General features: G+C 44.9%; 1 protein-coding gene across 1 annotated transcript in view; it reads right to left on the bottom strand.

Moving 5' to 3' along the window:
- Positions 1-19,722: 19,722 nt before the first annotated feature.
- CTTNBP2 (cortactin binding protein 2) overlaps positions 19,723-22,270 on the bottom strand; it is a 178,873-nt gene continuing 176,325 nt past the window's right edge. Inside the window, exon 22 of the mRNA XM_065423243.1 lies at positions 19,723-19,878. Within this exon, the coding sequence (XP_065279315.1) occupies positions 19,723-19,878 (156 nt within the window). The remainder of the gene's footprint in view (positions 19,879-22,270) is intronic.

The raw sequence follows: 22,270 nt of genomic DNA, 5'->3' as shown, positions 1-22,270 counted from the left end.
AACTTAAAAATAAGGGAATTTGGGCATTTTTGTGCTATTTGGGAATAGAAGAAACAATGGAAACTCAGCAAGAGAACTAGAAAGAGCATTTTTAAGGGGATGGTAACAGCCAGTTGCCATCACTAGCTGAACATCTCTTCATTTACATTCAGAGTTTATAAATTACCCTCATCCAGAGTTTGAGGCTAAAGAAGGAGGTGTATACACAGACAGAATGAACATAGAACACTGAGCTCACTGCTTAAATTATAATCAGCTGAACTAAAGAAACACAATTACAGATGTTGGAATTGCTCACTGAGATATGCTCGCTCTCTTAGAGCTACATGTGTAAGGGTGTCTTCTTTCAGTCACAAGCAAAAATCTTAGAATGCTCCTGCCACTAAATTTGTTGACTGTGTCCAGATAGAAACCTCTGATTCAGCTGTATAATTTACCAACATTTAGAGAGACACCTTTTGACTCAATTAAAATACACTGGATTAGGAGAGATTTCCATAAGGACAGAATGGGGGGGGGGGGAGTTACTTACCTTACTGGTTCTCTGAGATAAGTTGTCCACATATATTCCGTTCTTGGTGCACTTGCACCCTATGTGCTGGAGATCACAGTCTGTCAGTGCTTGTTGGAGCCAGGCATGCACAGGGAGTCTCCGCATGCTCCAGTAATGAGGGCATAAAGGGTGGAACAGGCCCAATCGCTATTCAGTTCCTTCATCACGGCAGAATCCAGATGTTGTAGGACCCCATAGTAGTGAATAGGAGGGTGGATCATGGAATACACACAGACAACACACCTCAAAGAACTCCAGCAACTGTAAGGTAAGTAATTTTTCTCTCTTATTTGAGTGCTTGTCCATATACAGTCCACACTTGGTCACTAACAAGCAGTGACCTGTAACAAGGGTGGGTGCATGGAGTCTACTTAAACAAAGATTGCAGCACAGCTCTGCCAAAAGTGGCATCAGACCTTGATGCTTATGCTTTGGGGGCGGGGGGGTTGGTTTGTGAATTTTTTTAAGATTTTAACTTTTCATCCCAATTCAGGATGGGGAAAAATGTCAAAATCTCAAAAATTTTCATGGGACAGAAAAACTGTTTCTTGCCCAGCTCTAGCAACAACTGCTAGAACATTGGTGGACACCCTCAGTGCTGTAGAGAGACCAAAAGCCAGGACTCCGTGTTGATAGTTGTTCTGCCCCACCTGAAATCTTAGATACTTCCTGTTTGTTGTGTGGATGGAGATATGGAAGTATGCAGCTTGTAGACCGAGAGCCACAAGCCAGTCTGGAAGTGTGACCTTAGGGTTTCCAATAGGGCCACGCTGGAACATTGAAAGCAAATAGGGATGGTGCCATGAATCTTGATCTGAAAGTAGAAAGGATCCAGGTCAGTGGTGCTGACATGCCTGGTACTGACACACTTGCCATCAAATGAGCAGCATTGAAGAGATTAGAACTGATGGAAGTGGTACGATAATACCACTTAATACAGAGCACTTGATTGAAGCACTTAATACAGGGGTAGCCCCCAATGCTCTGGCTTCAGCACCAGAGGCAGCTGATTTGAATCCTGAGACTGTGCTGCTGGTGTCCCAGTACCATGCTCCCTCAGAGCTCCTGTGGTGTCCAGCTTGGCCCTTAAGAGTCTCCTTCAATCAAGAGTGGTGAGGATACTTGGACCTCTTTTTACTGGGAATCCCCAGTGGGATCTTCCCCTGCTGTTCACAGATCAGTGATGCTCCTTTTTGTCTGAGGACTTGGCTTTGACAGTCCTATCAGAATCTGAAGCTAGAATGGAGCACAGGAGCTAGTGGATCTTGAACCCACGGGGGCACTTCTCAACTGAGGTGGAACTTTTCCAGGGGGTTCTGCCCTGCCCAGATCAGAGCCCTGCTTCCTGAAGCAGTCTGACAAAAGTATTTTAAGATGCACCCCCCAACTTGCCTTTAAAGTCCTTTTAGAAAAGCATTTATACACCGATGATTTGTTGGGGATATGAGCTCCCCCAGGATAAAAAAGGCAACCGATGTGTTTGTCCTTAATCACAACTGCTGCCTTGCGAGTGGAGCAATGCTTAAAACCTGGTGACTTAAGATGGGACATCTCCAAACCCCAGCACCAGGACGATCCTGACTGAAGAAAATCAAAAAAACTATAAAAAACTTGCCCAGTGGAAATTATCCTAATTCACTGTGGTACGGAGTAAGTCCTCCAGGAAGTACACCTATCCCATGCTTCCTGTACACTCTAGATGCCGTCTTTGGGGCATTGGGACACACTTCCTGCTGGGGTCAGAAACAAAGAAGCCCAGGACAGGGCAGTCACAAGCTGCAGCTACATAGAGTAGTAGCAAGTTCTGTTACCTCATTGCTGTACACAGTTCCTGTTCATAATAAAGGGTTTATCTTTGATAGAAATCTGCTTGTCAATAAGTCACTACACACTTTACCTATCATTGAAATGTCTACACAACTATCTACACAGACTGAGAAAAGAAAGGGTGCATTGAAATGTGGATGCTGAGGCATTCCCTCTTGCAGCCACAGGTGATGAGAATGAACTGAATGATGGATGGTCTGTCCTGCCTGTTATGCCCTTGGCATGGGAGCATGAAGACATGCAGGGCTCATGCACTGCCTCAGGCCAAAGACCGATCTTGAGCACATGGGGTGCGTGCACAACAGGAGTGCATTACATGTATGGACAAGCAAGCAATGAAGAAATGATATTTGACTATAAAAGTAAGGACTGTTCTTCTTAAACGGGAACAGTCACATGTAGTATTTTATAGCTCAGTGGGCTTGCGTGTAGGGATACCCCTCACCCAAAATGGCAGTCGCTCACACCACCAGCCCTAAGCCTTCCCAACACCAGCACATGGGCTTTTTGAAAATGAAATTCAAAATAATAGCGTAAGTACCTTCCACCAGCAATTGGTTCTAAACTAAACCCAGGGGCTGCCAAGACAAGCTGCATGAGCTGCTTACAGCTCTGCTGATCAGGCCTGCCCAGAGACTGAGCTCAGACAGGAGTGATACTTGGGCCCCCATCACTGTCCCATGCTCACTTTCTACTAGCTCTGTCCCACTTACTCTCCCACCTCTCAACCCCCTCCCTGTTGCTCGCTACCCACCCTTTCCCTGTAGCTCCGTCCTTTTATCCTGCTCTGTCCATTTCCTGCCCCTTACCCAGCTGGCTCTCTTACCTGCCTCTCCCCCTCCCATTTGAATACATCTCCTCAGCTCCCTCCTGTGCTCCTCAGGGCCCAGCTCCCTGTCCCCAGCCTAGCTTGGTTTGGTGGTTAGTGTTACTTAAAATTAAAACAAGGCCTGTTCTCTGCCACAACACTTATAAGAAATCAGCTAATTAACAATGGTTAATGACGAACTGGGAATAGTTAGTTACATCCTCTATTTATAACAATAAAAAACCAAGTGTATATAAAAGCTGCATCTATTTGATGGTATCTCAATCTCCCCTCACCTCTTTTCACACACAATCGTGCTCTTCATGCACCATGTTTTCTAAGATTGTAAACTCTTCAGGGAAGAGCACATGGGCACATCATCTAGTAGCGTGGAGCTTCCAGGCTGGCTGGGGACTCTCAATGCTGCTGCAGTACCAACATCATTAGTTTTATTACATTTTGACAGGCAAGCCGCAAATGCAGCCCCATTGCACTAGGCACTGCCCAAACACTGAGTAGCAGCCAGTCCCTCCCCTGAAGAGTTTATCATCTAATAAACAGGACAGACCCAGGGCAAGGGCAAGGGACAGAGTGGACAAGCTGACTGGTGGTTTGCAAACAGCACGTTGGTGCCACGATTGTTTGATTTGTTATTATTTTAATCCTTTGGGAGGGGTTTAGTGAGAAGTGGATTGCCTAGACAGAAAGACAAAGAGACCCTGAAGAAAAGAAGGAAGAAGGGGAGCATGGAGGGTAGGTGGAGGGAGGCAGAAGTAAAGAGGCCACAAAAGAGAGGTTAGAGCAACCAGCCAGTCAGCACAAGGAAGAGACTGTCCAGAATGAAAAATAAAGCGAGCAGCCTGCTGACATTGTCAGTCCCTGCCTGTACAGTTTTTGGCAGCTACTCTGCAAGCTTTAGTCTCTGGCTGGCTCCTCCCTACAGTTCCTTTCCCAAAGCCTGCATGGCTGGCAGGAGGGGAGTTGTTGCATGGGTCTTTGGGTCATACAATCATAGAAGATTAGGGCTGGAAGAGACCTCAGGAGGTCATCCAGTCTAAACCCCTGCTCAAAGCAGGACCAACCTCAGCTAAATCATCCCAGCCAGGGCTTTGTCAAGCTGGGTCTTAAAAATCTCTAAGGATGGAGATTCCACCACCGCACTAGGTAACCCATTCCAGTGCTTCACCACCCTCCTAGTAAAATAGTGTTTCCTAATATCCAACCTAGACCTCCCCCACTGCAACTTGAGACCATTGCTCCTTGTTCTGTCATCTGCCACCACTGAGAACAGCCTAGCTTCATCCTCTTTGGAACCCCACTTCAGGTAGTTGAAGGCTGCTATCAAATCCCCCCTCACTCTTCTCTTCTGCGGACTAAATAAGCCCAGTTCCCTCAGCCTCTCCTCATAAGTCATGTGTCCCAGCCCCTAATCATTGTCGTTGGCCTCTGCTGGACTCTCTCCAATTTGTCCACATCCCTTCTGTAGTGGGGGGCCCAAAACTGGACACATTACTCCAGATGCGGCCTCACCAGTGCCGAATAGAGGGGAATAATCACTTCCCTTGATCAGCTGGCAATGCTCCTACTAATGCAGCCCAATATGCCATTAGCCTTCTTGGCAACAAGGGCACACTGTTGACTCATATCCAACTTCTCGTCCGCTGTAATCCCAAGGTCCTTTTTTGCAAAACTGCCATGTAGCCAGTCAGTCCCCAGCCTGTAGCAGTGCATGGGATTCTTTCGTCCTAAGTGCAGGACTCTGCACTTGTCCTTGTTGAACCTCCTCAGATTTCTTTTGACCCAATCCTCCAATTTGTCTAGATCACTCTGGACCCTATCCCTACCCTCCAGCATATCTCCCTCTCCCCACAGCTTAGTGTCATCCACGAACTTGCTGAGGGTGCAATCCATCCCAGCATCCAGATCATTAATGAAGATGTTGAACAAAACCGGCCCCAGGACCAACCCCTGGGGCACTCTGCTTGATACTGGCTGCCAACTAGACATCGAGCCATTGATCACTACCCGTTGAGCCCGATGACTTGCCAGCTTTCTATCCACTTTATAGTCCATTCATCCAATCCATACTTCTTTAACTTGCTGGCAAGAATACTTTGGGCGACTGTATCAAAAGCTTTGCTAAAGTCAAGGTATATCACATTCACTGCTTTCCCCATATCCACAGAGCCAGTTATCTCATAGAAGGCAATCAGGTTGGTCAGGCATGACTTGCCCTTGGTGAATCCAAGTTGACTGTTCCTTATCACCTTCCTCTCCTCCAAGTGCTTCAAAATTGATTCCTTGAGGACCTGCTCCATGATTTTTCCGGGGACAGAACTGAGGCTGACCTGGATTCTCCTTCTTCCCTTTTTAAAATATGGGCACTATATTTGCCTTTTTTCCAGTTGTCTGGGACCTCCCCCGATTGCCACAAGTTTTCAAAGATAATGGCCAATGGCTCTGCAAACACATCAGCCAACTCTCTCAGCACTCTCGGATGCATTGCATCCGGCCCCATGAACTTGTGCACGTCCAGCTTTTCTAAATAGTCCTTAACCTGTTCTTTCACTACTGAGGGCTGCTCACCTCCTCCCCATACTATGCTGCCCAGTGCAGCTGTCTGGGAGCTGATCTTGTCTGTGAAGACCGAGGCAAAAAAAGCATGAGTACTTCAGCTTTTTCCACATCATCTGTCAATAGGTTGCCTCCCCCATTCAGTAAGGGTCCCACACTTTCTCTGACCTTCTTCTTGTTGCTATCATACCTGTAGAAACCCTTCTTGTTACCCTTTAGATCTCTTGCTAGCTGCAACTCCAATTGTGCTTTGGTCTTCTTGATTACACCCCTGCATGCAATATTTTTATACTCCTCCCTAGTCATCCAAGTTTCCACTTCTTGTAAGCTTCCTTTTTGTGTTTAAGCTCACTGAAGATTTGACTGTTAAGCCAAGTTGGTCGCCTGCCTTATTTGCTATTCTTTCTGCACATTGGGATGGTTTGTTCCTGCGCCCTCAATAAAATACAGTCAGCTCTCCTGGACTCCTTTCCCCCTCTGTGACATTCTATACCTTGGGGGAGCATACTGTAACCCCCATATTCCTCATTTTCATATAATTGTGATCTTACATATAAAGCATGCCTTGTAAGGTATCAGGGGAAAGGTTATGATCTGCTGAAAGTCATTTCTCTATCCATATATGTGTATCATTAATGCATATTGAAGTTAAGAGAATTGTGTTGTATGGTGGTCACTAAAACATGCTGTAAATTGGGGAATCAGCCAGATGATAGCTATCCAGAGGCAACAGCAAGGAAAGTAACCAATGCCTGGGCGGGGTGTCAAACAACCCATCAACAGCCATTGTCCAGCAAGGGAGCTACAATGCAATGACTCACCTGCATGAGGTCACACCAGGGAAATTGCTCAACTTTGCTTGGAGAGACTCAGCAATGCCCCCCAGACATGACCGGACTTGTGCTCCCCAAGCACATGGACTGAGGGTATAAAACAGCAGACACATACTGGGCCCTTCTCTTGCCCCCACTTTCGCTGCAAGCAACGAAGGGCATGGCTACACTGGAAACTTCAAAGCGTTGTTGCGGGAACACTCCTGCGGCAGCGCTTTGAAGTGCGAGTGTGGTCACGCATGAGTGCTGGGAGAGAGCTCTCCCAGTGCTCCTGGTAATCCACCTCCACGAGGGGATTAGCTCCGAGCACTGGGAGACTGTTTACACTAGTGCTTTAAAGCGCTCAGACTTGCTGCACTTAGGGGGGTGATTTTTCAGACCCCTGAGCCAGCAAGTTAGAGCGCTATAAAATGTAAGTGTAGACAAGCCCTTAGACACTGAGAAGACGACAAAACTCCAACAGAGGAGATTGGTCCAGGTTTAAGGAACAAACCTGTATATTAAGGACTGCAATATCCAGTGGGGTGAGAAAAACTGCTTAATCTAGATGTTGCCCAGTCTAATAGGGTTGAGAGTTTAGACTGCGTGCTTATATTTTATTTTATTTTGGTAACTAACTCTGACTTTTTGCCTATCACTTAATATCACTTAAAATCTATCTTTTATAGTCAATACATTTGTTTAATTGTTTATCTGTACCAGTGAGTTTGTGAGTTTGGGGCAAATCTGTTCAGGTTTGCAAAGGCTGGTGTATGTCCACTTTCCATTGATGAAGTGGTGAACCAATTAATACATTTGCACTGCCCATTTTGAGCAGTGCAAGATGGCATATTCCTGGGGTACAGTGCTGGGAACTGGGGAGATTTGGCTGGTGCCTTTCTCCATGTGATTCATGAGTGGCTCTGGGAGCATTCATGCTGGGTGTGGGACTCCACATGCAGTTGTGCTGAGTGATCACAGTTCCTAGAGGGGTTGCTGCTGGTCACTAGCAAGGCATTGTGATAGACAGCCCAGGCTGGGGAGAGTTCAGGAGGCACAGTCCCAGGCTGCATCCCGGTCCCAAGCTGCACCCTGGGGGGGATCCCATCCCACCCTCATATTAGCCACCCAGGGGATCCTGTCTGTCAGTTCCCTGAGGGAGTCAAAGTCTGCTTTTCTGAAGTCCAGGGTCTGTATTCTGCTGATCTCCTTTCTTCCTTTTGTCAGGATCCTGAACTCAACCATCTCATGGTCACTGCTGCCAAGGTTGCCACCCACTTCTTCCCCTACCAATTTTGTTTGTGTTAGTTCCTCCAGCACTTGTACCAAGAAGTTGTCCCCAACACTCTCCAAAAACTTCCTGGATTGTCTGTGCACTGCTGTATTGCTCTCCCAGCAGATGTCAGCAGGGCCGGCCCACAATATTTTGGCACCTGAGGCGGGGAGTTCAAATGATGCCCCCATGTCCCCTTGCTTGGGCCAAAACTTTGCAACTCTGGGCCTAGTGGTGCCTGCCCATAGTCTGGCACTTGAGGTAAGGCCAGCCCTGGATGTCAGGGTGATTGAAGTCCCCCATGAGAACCAGGGCCTGTGATCTGGAAACTTCTGTTAGTTGTCCGAAGAAAGCCTCCTCGACCTCATCCTCCTCGTCTGGTGGTCTATAGCAGATGCCCACCACAACACCACCCTTGTTGCTCTCGCCTCTAAACTTAACCCAAAGACTCGAAACAGGCTTTTCTCCAGTTTCATACTGGAGCTCGGAACAATCATACTGCTCTCTTACATACAGTGCAACTCCTCCACCTTTTCTCCCCCACCTGTCCTTACTGAACAGTTTATACCCAGCCATGAAAGTGCCCCAGTCATGTGAGTTACCCCACCAAGTCTCTGTTATTCCAATGACATCATAGTTCCTTGACTGTGCCAGGACTTCCAATTCTTACTGCTTGTTTCCCAGGCTTCTTTCGTTCGTGTACAGGCACCTAAGATAACTAGCCGATTGACCTACTTTCTCAGTATCAATCAGGAGGCCTCCCCTGTTTCACCCTCCTCCCTGTGTTTCCTCCCGGTATCCCACTTCCCCATTTACCTCAGGGCTTAGGTCTCCATCCCCCAGCGAACCTAGTTTAATGCCCTCCTCACTAGGTTAGCAAGCTTGCCTACAAAGATGCTCTTCCCTCTCTTCGTTAGGTGGATTCCCATCTCTTCCTAGCAATCCTTCCTGGAACAACATCCCATGGTCGAAGAATCCAAAGCCCTGTTTCTGACACCTCCTGCGTAACCACGCATTTACCTCCACAATTCACTGGTCCCTACGTGGGCTTTTTCCTTCAACAGGGAGGATGGACGAGAACATGACTTGCACCTCAAACTTCTTTATCCTTCTTCCCAGAGCCACATAGTCTGCAGTGACCCGCTCAAGGTCATTCTTGGCAGTATCATTGGTGCCCACGTGGAGAAGCAGGAAGGGGTAGTGGTCCGAGGGTTTGATCAGGTCGCCAGAAGGGAGGTCTCCCTGCACTGCGCTGGGTCAGAGGGGCCCTGGAGAGGGAAGGAGTATCACCAGCTGGGACCTATCTTCCCTGTTCCCCACACGCGCACAGTGCAGCACTACCTACTTAAAACCTCTTTCATGTAGGATAATAACTCAAATTCCAGTTCCCCAAGCTTTAATTGGGAGGGAAAGAGAAACCATTTGCTCCCAGAGATCAAGCATAGAAAGTTTAATCCTAAAATAATCATTCTTATCCAAATTACCAGTTTGAAATAGGGGTTTTTTACCAGGGCAGTGGGGGAGGGGGAGAGCGCTAGGCTAAGGCTCTGATGTGGAAACGCACACATAGTCCTGGTGAAACATACAGTTTTGGAAAAAGGAGCATGAAAATAAATAAATAAATAATATATATATATATATATATATATATATATATATTAGACTAGAACAAAAAGGAGGTACACATTAAGCACAAACACCAAAAAGGCCAGAAACCTTTCCAGTGCCTCATCTCCCTCCATGAACTCCAGTTTCTCCAATGAAGAACAAGAACTGTCAGCTTTGTATCAGGATAATCCAAAGTCAGAGAAGTGTGGGTTAAATCATTTTAAGGGTTGGACCTGACATAAGATTATAACTGAGGGAGCTAAACAAATACACCACCGCAGCTAAGAGATTCAGTCAAGACAGGAGAGTTACAAATACTGCAAGATAAGATCAGAGACACATGAAGCTCAAAGGAGATAGTGCAGTCTGTGACTGCACTGAGAACTGAAAACTCACAGTGGGAAGAAATAGGAGGGCAAGTAGGTAAAAGCAGTGGCTGGGAGGAAGCCTAAAGCAGTAGACAAAGTAGAGGTTACTTACTGTAACTGGAGGTTCTTGGGGAGGTGTGGTCCCTATCTGTATGCATATATATACCATGTGTCCGAGTCTGAAAATTCTTCAAAGCAGTGTCCGTTGGCCTGCACATGCGCAATAGCTCTCCTCATGCTCCGAGCCGAGGATATAAGGGGCAGTGCAGGCAGATACCTCTGCAGTTCCTCTTCTTACCGCAAGTCCAACAGGATCCAAAGCAGAGGGGATAGAGGGAGGGTAATAGGATACTGATAGGGACCACATATCTCAAAGAATCTCCAGTTACAGCAAGTAAGCTCCACTTCTTCAAGTGATGGTCCCCACATATATTCCACATGTGGATGACTGGCAAGCAGTGTTCAGACTGGAGGTGGATGCAAGGAAGTGGGTAGCAGGGATGGCTGCAATACTGCTGATCCCACTGCTGAATCCACAGCCAAGGCATGAACTATAGTGTGTCAGGAATGTGTGACTAGAACTCCAGGTGGCCGCTCTGTAGATGTTCTGCAGCAGTAGGTGTGCGCACAGCGAACTAATAGCTACACCTGACATCTTCAGAGACTGAAGATAATCCAGGACAACTGGGATGCTTAAGGTACCTGTAGAATATTGGTGGAGTTGTGCCCAAGCCAAAAAGTATCTCCATTTGGCCAGATAGCAGGTTCTAGTAGATTCCTTTCTACTTTGGTTAAGGATCTTCTGAATAGGAGGGCAGAGCATGTGTTCTATTACCGACACCCATCTAAACACCAGGCCATGAGGTGGAGTGAGCCCAGACTGGAATGCTTGACTTTTCCGTGTCCTGGGTTTGAAGATCTGGGAATGGGCAGATCCTGAGTGGTGGGCAGGCTGACTTTGTTAGAAGTTCCGTGAACTAGAACTGTTTGGGCCAGTAGGGAGCTTGGAGAATGATGTTGGCTCTGTTTTGAATATCTTCCCCATGACTTGTGGAAGTAGGGGAATGGGAAGAAAGGCATATCTGAGGCCATTTGTCCCAGACAGCAGAAGAGCATCGTCCTGGGAGTTGTGACTTGTGGCTTTTTGGTAACAATACATGGGGATTTTTCTGTTCATTTGGGATGCAAAGAGTGGAGTACCCCACTATGTACATATTTTGTTCAGGATTGTGTCACAAACCTCCCATCCATGGTCTGCCAAAAAGCTTCTGCTTAGCTTGTCTGCAAGGGAGTTGTGAATATGACGGATGAGGTGGGATGCGCTCTATTTGCCCCTGAGTGTAAAAGGGATTCCACCTCCCATTGAAGAATCACCTAGTGAGAATGGTCCCCGAAGAGGGAGTTGGAAGGAGGTTCGTGAGGCAGGAAGGAGAGAAGCTCTATGGAGTATCCCTGACAGATAATCTCCAGAACCCAACTATCCATAGTGATCTTGTTCCAGTTGTGGCAAAGAGTGTAAGACAGCCCTCAAAGGCAACAGGGGGATAGATGGGTGTCATTAGCAGTGGTACGTGGGTCTTGAGCAATATGTCAAAAATGGCTTTTGGCCTACGGTTGAGAGAGAGCAGAAACTGTAACAGTAAAGGTGGCTGAAAAGCAAGGTCTCTGAATCCTGTGACATTTGTGCAGAGGCTCAGCTGGGCTCTGGTAACAAGGAGCATCAGGAAGTTGGCCTGATCTAAAGGGCGGCCATTTCCTCCTGGGAGACTGGGGTATAAATCTCCAGGAAATACAGAGTCAATCTTGAATCCTTTAGTGAGTGCAGGGACTACTTCATTTTCCCATTTAAAGAGGTTGGACTTGTCAAAGGGAAGTCCTGGATGATGTTTTGGACCTCCTTAGGAAACCCTGACAATTGCAACCAAAAGTCCCTTCTCATGACCAAGCCAGTGGCCAAATTCTGGAAGCTGGGTCTACAGCATCAACTGCAGCCTGGAGGGCTAATTTTGCCACTAATGTCCCCTATTCTAAAGGAGACTGAAATTGGGCCCTGTCCTCCATGGGAAGTTTATCTTTGAAGTCCACAAGCTTGGAATAGTTACTAAAGTCCTATTTTGCTAACAAAGCTTGGTAATTAGCACCAGGAAATTGCACCCCTATGGAGGAAAAGACCTTCAAAATTTTGGCTCAGCTCTTTCTGTAGCTGCCTGTACCACCAGCGAGTTAGGGACAAGACTGGAATATAAACATTCAACTCCTTTAGCAGGAACAAAGTATCGCCTCTCGGCTCTTTGTGGTGTCGGGGCACACGATGCCCCAGCATGTCATACTGCTCTGGCCAGTTCTAGTATGGCCTCATTGATTGGAAGGGCCACCTTACTCAGTCCCTGAGGTTGCAGGATGTCCAGGAACTAGTATTGAGGGTCCTGGATCTCCTCTAATGGGATCTGTAGGTCATTGGCAACTCTTTGTAACAGTTCCTGGTACTAGCGGTGGTCATCCAGCAGAGAAGGCAAAAAAGGAGTCACCACGTCATCCCGGGATGATGAAGAAGCACCCATCGGAACCATCGGTACCTGCAGCTCTGGTTCTGGCCCTTCCTCCTCATACACTAACGGAACACATTGGTGAGAGGGAGAGGAGCGATACAACTTCTGAGAAGGGCCTGGATGCCTGCCATAAGAATCCCACGGACCCCAATAATGCCAGAAAGAGGGATCGATCAGTTGAGGGGGACCCCCAAGGGAATTGATACCAGCAGTCCCAGAGGGGGGGGCGCATATCCGGAAGAATGGCGAGAGTAACCTCACAACTATCTTTCGGGGCTCGAGCGTGTCCGCAGAGATACTGGTGCGTCCATCTCCCCTGACTCATCCAAGAACTGTTCCACTGGTAGCGATGATGCCTTTGGTACCAGGGCACTCCTGTCAGATGTTTTGAAATTGGACTGCTCCTGGGACATTGATATATGCTCCCAAGAAAGAGTCAGGACACTCCTTAGGAGGGCGGGCTGGAAAGAAGTGGAGACAGTGGATAAGGAATGACTATATCCTCCAGTATTCTGTATGTCTCCATATGCCCTGGTGTCTAAGAGGTTCCATCAGTCAAGTCTGAAGGACCCGGTGCAACCGTGGCAGCTGGATGGTCTTTAGATGAACGAGGCGGTACTGATGATGGGTCTGGATCAGTACTTGTAGATGGAGCTGGTGAACATCTGTCCTACGCTCGGGTTCTGAGGTGACTGATGGAATCAGCGGATCTTTCTTTTTACACGCTTTGCCCTCCAATCTAGGGGGTCTTTAGCAAAGCCAGTTCCTTAGGTTCTGTATGCAACATCTCACCCAACTTGGAGAGGCTTGGGGAGGAAGTACATTTGTTATCGACAGTCCTTGAAGACGATTTGTCCTTGAGCCTATGAGAGCACCCTCTACTCTCATGGGAAGCCCTAGAACAGTGGTTTTCAACCTGTGGTCTGCACACACCTGGAGGTCCGCAGACTATGTCTAAGATTTCCAAAGGGGTCTGTACCTCCATTCAAAAATTTTTAGGTGTCCACAAATGAAAAAATGTTGAAAGCCACTGTGCTAGAAAAAAAAGAGTCCTTGGGCTTATATATTGAAAGCTCCATTCCACGGCATGTGCTTGGAGGGGCACTGCTGGTCAGTTGAGGTCGATGTACAGGGGGGTCTCCCTTACCCGGATCGGAAAGGGACCTAACAACCTTCTCCATCAGATGCTTTTGTAGGCAAAGCTCCCGGACTTCTCGAGTTCTGGATGGGAAGGAGTGACAGATGTTGCACTTTGCAGAGATATGCACCTCACCCAGACACTACAGGCACCATTAATGTTGGTCACTGATGGAGAAGGAGTGAGAGCAGGAGAAGCAATTCTTGAATCCCAGGACTCTGGGCATAGTCCCAGATCCAGGGAGGGGTTCCCCAACTGGGGAAAAGAAATACTCTATGCTAACTATAACTTTAACTACTAAGCTAAAATACTAGGGCTGTCAATCAATTAAAAAAATTAATCGCAATTAATCGCACTATTAAGCAAGAACAAGCATTTGCATGGCACTGTTGTAGCCGGTGTCACAAGATATTTACGTGCCAGATGTGCTAAAGATTCATATGTCCCTTCATGCTTCGACTATCATTCCAGAGGACATACATCCATGCTGATGACAGGTTCTGCTCAATAATGAGCCAAAGCAGAGCAGACCGACACATGTTCATTTTCATCATCTGAGACAGATGCCACCAGCAGAAGGTTGATTTTCTTTTTTGGTGGTTCGGGTTCTGTAGTTTCCGCATTGGAGTGTTGCTCTTTTAAGATTTCTGAAATCATGCTCCACACCTCGTCCCTCTCAGATTTTGGAAGTACTTCAGATTCTTAAACCTTGGGTGGAGTGCTGTAGCTATCTTTAGAAATCTCACATTGGTACCTTCTTTGCAGTTTGTCAAATCTGCAGTGAAAGTGTTCTTAAAACGAACAACATGCACTGGGTCATCATCGGAGACTATTATAACATGAAATATATGGCAGAATGCAGGTAAAACAGAGCAGGAGACATACAATCCTCCCCCAATGACTTCAGTCACAAATTTAAATTAACACTTTTTTTTTTAACAAGCGTCATCAGCATGGAAGCATGTCCTCTGGAATGGTGGCTGAAGCATGAAGGGGCATACACATGTTTAGCATATTTGGCATGTAAATACCTTGCAATGCCAGCTACAAAAGTGTTATCCGAACGCTTGTTCTCACTTTCAGCTGACATTGTAAATAAGTGGGCAGCATTATCTCCTGTAAATGTAAACAAAATTGTTTGTCTTAGTGATTGGCTGAACAAGTAGGACTGAGTGGACTTGTAGGCTCTAAGGTTTTATATTCTTTTGTTTTTTGAGTGCAGTTATGTAACAAACAAAAAAATCGACATATGTAAGTTGCACTTTCATGATAAAGAGATTGCACTACAGTACTTGTATGAGGTGAATTGAAAAATACTATTTCTTTTATCATTTTTACAGTGCAAATATTTGTAATAAAAATAATATAAAGTGAGCATTGTACACTTTGTATTCTGCGTTGTAACTGAAATCAATATATTTGAAAATATAGAAAAACATCCAAAAATATTTAATAAATTTAAATTGGGATTCTATTGTTTAACAATAAGATTTAAACTGTGATTAATCGTGATTAATTTTTTTGAGTTAATCGCATGAGTTAACTTTGATTAATCGACAGCCCTATAAAATACATAACTACTTAAAAATATTTTCTGTCTTTGCAGGTTATACAAGGGAGTGAAGGAGAACATTATTCCGACTCAGGCCAGGTGGCAGAAAGAAGGTGGTGGAGAGGCATCAGCCTGCACTGCCTCTTATTCTCTCGGTAAGGAGCGTGAGGAGAGCTACTGCACATGTGCAGGACAATGGACACTGCTTTGAAGAATTTCCAGTCTCAGGCATCTGATGCACATGCATACCCACGTGTGGAATACACATAGGGACCATGGCTCACAGAAGGAGAAGATAATTAGAGGCCCAAAAGACATTTTTAAATGTAGCAATAACATTTTTTCCCCTTAAGATTGTGGACATAGTGGTCAAAGTTGAAACAATTCTTTTCACTCCTATGCAGATGTTTACTCCTTGTACTGCATGGCTGCTTTCTCATGAGTGACACCCCTTCTTAAAATCAATCGGATATTTCAGGTTAGAACTGTTAGTCTTCTCTTTATTAGAGCAGGGCAAATTAGTTTGGATTCATAGTTTATTTGCTGAAAAATGCAGTTTCAGTCAACCTGAAACTATTTAAGGTTTGACTGATTAATTTTTGCTGGGAAAAACTCTTTTGGTGAGGGGGACAAAGACTGCATGCACACAGTCCTGCTGTAATCTTTAACCCAGTGCTTAGGGCACTTGCCTGAATGTGGGAGACCCAGATTTGAATCCCCACCCTGGAGCAGGGAGTTGAACTCAGGTCTCTGCCCAGGCTAAGAACCAGGCTATAGGCTAGTCTGTTCTTATGCTCTTCTGTTTAAAGCCCAGGAGAGAATAAAAATGTCTGTATAGCTTGGTGATTAAAGGTATGCCTACACAGGGATAAAAATCCTGCAGCTGGCCCAGGTCAGCTGACTTGGGTTCACAGGGCTCGGGTTCCAAGGCTGAAAAATCACTGTGTAGACCAGGGGTTCTCAAACTGGAGGTCGGGACCCCTCAGGGGGTCACAAGGTTATCACATGGGGGGTCGCGAGCTGTCAGCCTTTACCCCAAACCCCGCTTTGCCTCCAGCATTTATAATGGTGTTAAATATATTAAAAAGTGTTTTTAATGTATAAGGGGGGTCGCACTCAGAGGCTAGCTATGTGAAAGGGGTTACCGGTAAAAAGTTTGAGAGCCACTGGTGTAGACATTTGGACTCAGGCTGGAGCCCAAGCCCGAATGTCTACACAGAGATTTTTAGCCCTGCAGCCTGAGCCCCGTGAGCCTGAGTCAGCTGACCTGTGTAGACGTACCCTTAGGCACTCCCTGGGAGGGGGGTAGATAATGTGGACTCAAGTCGTCCCTCTCTCTCATTCAGAAGAGGGATTTGAATCCACATCTCCCACCAGACCACATCCCCTCCCAGGAATGCCTTAATCCACAGACCATAGAGTTGTTCTCACTCTCTTTAGCCCAATGGATATTTAGATATTTATACAAAGTGGAACAGCTTCAATGGGAAAGATTGAGAGCAAACTGCTCCAGAATAGCCTATAGCTTGGTGGTGTGGGGATCTTGAGTTCAAGTCCTTGGTGTAGAGTGGGAATTCAAACCTGGGTCTCCTATATCCCAGGCAAGTGCCAAACTGAGCTGAGCATTTGTTCAGATTTTTCAGTTTGCTGGCTGAACTGAAAAATCAGTTATGCGCCCAGCTCTACTCTCTACACATACAAACTAAGGCCCTGATCCTGCAGTCATCACTCAGGGCCTAAAGGAGAGGTCTTTGTCTTCTAGGATATGTCCTCACTGCAAAGTTAGCTCAGGCTGTAACTTAGGTGTTGCCCCTACCCTAGTTTTTTTCCTTCCCTTTTTCACCTCCCTGACTTCTTGCAGAATTCTCTTAATCAGTTTGTATTTATAACAAACACGATGCTGCATCCTGTGTGATCATTACAAACAACTCTTCACACACAGAGTAAGCTATAATTACCATGCTTCAGTACTCAGATGCTAGATGCTAAGGCACATTCCTCTGATCTTCAGCTGATCAATGCTGCTGAAAACCAGTTGCTGGTAAACACAGGGCCGGCTCTCGGAATGCCGCACCAGGAATTGTGCCGCCCCAAGCACGTGCTTGGTTTGCTGATGCCTAGAGCCGGTCCTGGTTAAACAGATACATGTCCTGTTTTCAGCACCCAAACTGAGGACAAGGTCAGGAGATATGAAAACTCTTGGTGAGTGTTCACTGGAAATCACTGGAGGTCTGTTACTGCACAAGAATGTATACATCACTGGGGTTTGTCACGGGATCCACTCACCGCTAAGGATGCCTCCTCTTGGCTGCTGTGGGATTAGCTCCTTCCAGGTGCCGCGCCCTCCTCTGGTGGTCTCTCCACCCGTCGTCCTCTCTCGCTCTGTGGCTCCTTCTCACTCCAGGAGCTGCAGCTTCCTCTTTGTGACTTGCCCCTCCGGCCAGGTCACTACAGTCCTCCCCTTCTGGGTATCTTTCAGAGCAAACCATCCCAGGCAGTCTGCTCTCTACGGCCTGGTCTGTGCCACCTCCTCAGTGCCTGGTACGGGAACCCAGGCCAGCCCTCTACTCCAGGTTCCAGCTCAGGAGCCCTATCTTCCGCAGCCAAGGCCTACATTATCCTATGCCTGGCTGCTCTCCCCTGATCCTTTTCTACCTTTCTGGCTCTGTACCCTCTCTGGGTTTGCCAGCCACACAACTCCCTCCTCCCAGGGAGTAACTGTAGGCTCCTTGCCTCTATAGCCCTAAACACACCTCCCTTCTCTCAGGGAGTGACTGCAGACTACTTCCCTGCAGTCCCTTTTGGCTGTCAGCTCCTAGGCTTTATACAGGCCCTTCCTGTTCCTATCCAGCTGAGCCTTGTCTCTAATTAATCCTTGCCCCTCCTATTCCTATCCAGCTGAGCCTTGTCTCTAATTAATCCTTGCCCCCTGGCTCCTTTTTCAGGTGCAGCCTAGGCAGTTGATTGGCCAACCTTACCACCTTAACCCTCTCAGGCCTTGTGTGGCGTGGACACCCCATCACAGGTTGTAAGACAACAATGCTGAAAGTTATGCATTTCCTCCCAGAATATATTTTAAAGGAGATAACTATAAAATCAGCCATTTAATCCTTCTAAATTCATACAGATACAATATACACACACAAGACCAAGAGACAGACAAACATGGAGCAGTACAAAAGTTTTATTGACATGAGTTTGGGATGGCTGCCTTACTCATTGTGGTGAAGTGCTAGGAATACATTTATGTAACTCTTGCCCCTTCCAAAATTCACTTGAACAGTGCTCTTTTGGAAGGCGCAGGGATGAGCATGTTGCCCATACCTCTCTTAAAGCAACCTCTTGATAATTCACCAGGTGGCACTGAGGTCTGATCTTAAGGAAGCTACGTATCCTCCTCTTCCGACTAGATAATAAGGTACCAAGACAGTGATTGTATCCACATTATTACTATTCACAAGTATAAATTGTGGCCACCATAAAGTGGGTGGGTAGATGGAATATTTCCTTCACATATACACAGTTCCTCTAATGGGAAAGTAATTTAAGTCTGTAGTGAGATAAAAAATATTTCAGGTTAACTGCAATTCAAATGTTATTTCACAGCAACTACACAGTAAATCCACTATAAAAAATGGTAATTACATGGTAATTCATGTTATTGCTGATACATTATCTCTGAACAACCGTGTAATTAAACTTGTGCTGTAATTCTTTCAATAACATCTGTTTTGGTAAAACAAACATCATTTCCTAGATTCATTTTTTAAAATGCTATTGAAAGAGTAGAAAAGTTTTACATCATACATTAAGAACTCAATTATTAGAGGAGCAAATTTTCGACCATCCCAAAGAGTGGGAAGTGGTGTGAAATAATTGATTTATTGCATTATAATTTCTCTTCCTTTTCTTTTTTAAAGATAGGAGTCATAATGCAAACTCATAACAGTTCCAACACATGAAGCCTACAATAAGCAAGAGAGAAACAAAAGCACATTTCAGCAGGCAGACTGTGGGGTAATCAAAATATTTAATATGGCTTGTAGCTGAAAGTAATTGATCTAAGTTTCCAATCATTTTAATTATTGCCACATTCCATTCACTTTTCATTAAGTGAAGATAAAAACATGTTCAGTCTTTAAAATGCATGTACATTAGCTTTAAGCCAGTACTGAACATATTGTGCAACTCATCTGTATGCAACACATGAATTTCATAGAATATATTTATATAGTGTATATATATATACACACACACACACACACTTTTCTGTGGTGATACCCCTGAATAAAATCATTTAAGCAATAGTAATTTCCATATTAGAAAACCCATTTATGAGGTTGGCATAACTTTCCACTACTAAGTTTAAATCAATATAATTTCCAGATTAAAGCAATAAAATATTTTCATTATGAACATCTTATTTACATACAAATTAAACTGTGGTCCCGTACACACATTACATTACAAGTAAACCATTTTAATTTAAAAAAATTATTTACATATTTGAGTTCTTTGTTCTTTAATACAGAGATTACGTGAACACTGAAAACTGTATGCTAGGCAGATCTATTTATTAGATTTTTCTATTTGTATTTTTTTGTGCAAATTCCAAATCTTTTCTTTTGAGTTATCATCATCTGCCTCTATTTGCCTTGTATTACTGCTGCTGCTTTTTTGCGTACTGAGAAGGCTGGGTGACTTTACTTCTGGGAACAGGAAGAAAAGATTTAACTCTTGAAACACCCAACTCAGTCTTTGATTTACTGTTGGTGCATTCCACAGTGCGATTGCTGCTGAGAGGACGGATCCCATCCTGTGAATAAAATAAAGCATCTTTTTAGCATAAGCACATCCATCGTAAGAACCAAGAACACCAAAAATGAGCAAAACAGTGAGTGTCTACTGTTTACAGCATCTTGCACCTTTTGGAAGCATGATAGCCACAGGAAAAGGATAAATTTCCAGGTCCTGGTGAAACAGTTACAGTTTTAGCTTTCTTAACCAGTTAGAAACCAATACTCTAATAGAAGTTGCTTTTGTAAAAAAAAGCTAACAGGGCATTTCTTCAATAAAAACTTAACATATCACACAAGGACAATGGTGGTGCTCTGCATTGTCATTCAGAAGCCCTAAATGTTATTCTTGCTGGGCGAGCAGGGATTAGAAGCACACTGGAGGTAATATATTCTCTTTCCTTCATTAGGTAGAGGGAGCCCCTGTGGAAGGATGACAGCTGTAAACTGGGGTTAGGGAGATGCATGTTTAAATCAGGGAGAAAGCAGGAGATCTCTTGGGTGATAAACACAAGATTCAGTATTAGGGCTGGAATAAAATAATCCAGAGACACATTAATTTTTACCCCATTACAGCAACAATACTAAATGGAGCTAAGGTTGAGGTGACATTTCCATTTTAAAACTTCTGTTTTCAGTTGCTCGTTTTCTTATAAAATGATTTTGAAATATCTTGTGCTTGGCTGCCATTTTTGAGGTACTATATTTTAATGTGGAATGGGACGTGAGGATTGGTTCTAAACTCTTACTCCCTAATACTGACTATTCCAGATTCTAAGCTGATTTCAGCGGAACTAGGCCAAATTATACCAGCTGATGATTGGTACTGTTCTTCTTACTTTTCTCTCTCTCTCCTCCTCTGAACAAGAAAGGTTCCCTGGACTATATGGACCATTTCTCCCTCCTCTCATCCCCAGAAGCTCAGCAGTCCCTTTAACAGAGGTTTGCAGCACCACTGGCACTTTTAAGTTACATTCTTTTTAAATCTAAATTGAAAACATTGAATAAACACTACTTTAGTGTGAACAATAAGCAGAGGGGTAGGTGTGTATGAAAACCCTCAAACTGCTGCTGGAAGGACACAATCCTACTTTGTGGACTGTTTTAAAATTCACTATCTGCCATACCGGCTCTTCTTCAAAACTGTCTTCACTAGCCACTCAGTATTTCAAAGCATCTAAAACTTTTAATTGGCCTTTCAAAATTCTAATCAAGTACATGTGCTGTGCTAGTAAAATACCACCTGATGTTTTTGTGCTGGTCATAAGATTCAGTAGTTTTGTAAATCTATCCGATCAGCTGACTTGTTACTGAGAGCTTCTTCTCTTCTTGTTGGAAAAAAAAAAAAATCACATAATCAGCCAATCATCATCTTTGCAATTCATACTGCAGCTTCTTTCTTTTGTAATGTAATGTCAGGGTAGCAGTATTATTTAAAAGTGTGGTGTAGTCATGCTACAATTCTATGGGCCGGTCTACACTACAGCGGGAATTGACGCTTTGAGATCGATCCACCGGCAGTCAATTTAGCAGGTCTAGTAAAGACCCGCCAAATTGACTGCAGATCACTCTCCAGTCAACCCCTGTACTCTACCCCCGACGAGAAGAGTAAGGTAAGTCGAGAAGAGTAAGGTAAGTCGATGGGAGATTTTCTCCCATCGAACCCCCATGGTGTAGACCTTGCGGTAACTTGACCTATGGTACGTCGACTCCAGCTACGTTATTCTCTCTCTCTCTCTCTCTCTCTCTCACACACACACACACACGGCACAGAGGGTAGTTGCTTAGCATGCAGCATAGGCCAAATCAGTTCCCCTCCAAAATATGTCTTATCACCACAGAAATGAGGTGAGGATAGTGATATTATCCCTGTTATGAAAGCAGTTTTCTTATTTCTCCTTTCTACTCATATAGTAGCTGATTTGCTGTGGCAGAAACTGCATTGAGCAGAAAGATGAACTAGCCCTAGGCATTAGAGGCACTGGGGATATCCATCTGTCTTCAGTATTGCTGCAGAACAGATGGTACTTTTAAAAACCTGTTTGCAGATTCCTAATTTGGAGACTGAAACCAGCTAATACTCGAGTCTAACCTCCCATGAGAAGAATAAGATTGCTAGGCACTGCTGGGATTTATATGGTAGGGCCTAAGGACAGGATACACATTTCTCTTCCATCTTTTCCAGGAAACAAGTACTGCCTGTGCTAAGGAAATGTACAGAGGAAGAGAAAATGCATGTTCTGCCCAACCTTAACATACTGCACTTACACCATAGCACTGGTCAAAAAGTAAAATACAGATATTTCCAAAACAGCACCTTGGAATGATTTACAATTTTTGTTTTCAATTTATCAATGAGACAATTAACTAAGCTTATATAGTTATTACAAACCATGCTATAATATAGTTTTG

This window comes from Emys orbicularis, chromosome 1 (genome assembly GCF_028017835.1).
Source record: "Emys orbicularis isolate rEmyOrb1 chromosome 1, rEmyOrb1.hap1, whole genome shotgun sequence".
Classification (NCBI taxonomy): domain Eukaryota; kingdom Metazoa; phylum Chordata; order Testudines; family Emydidae; genus Emys; species Emys orbicularis.
The sequence above is the reverse complement of the archived record's forward strand: the minus strand, read 5'-3'. Positions and strand labels throughout refer to the sequence as shown.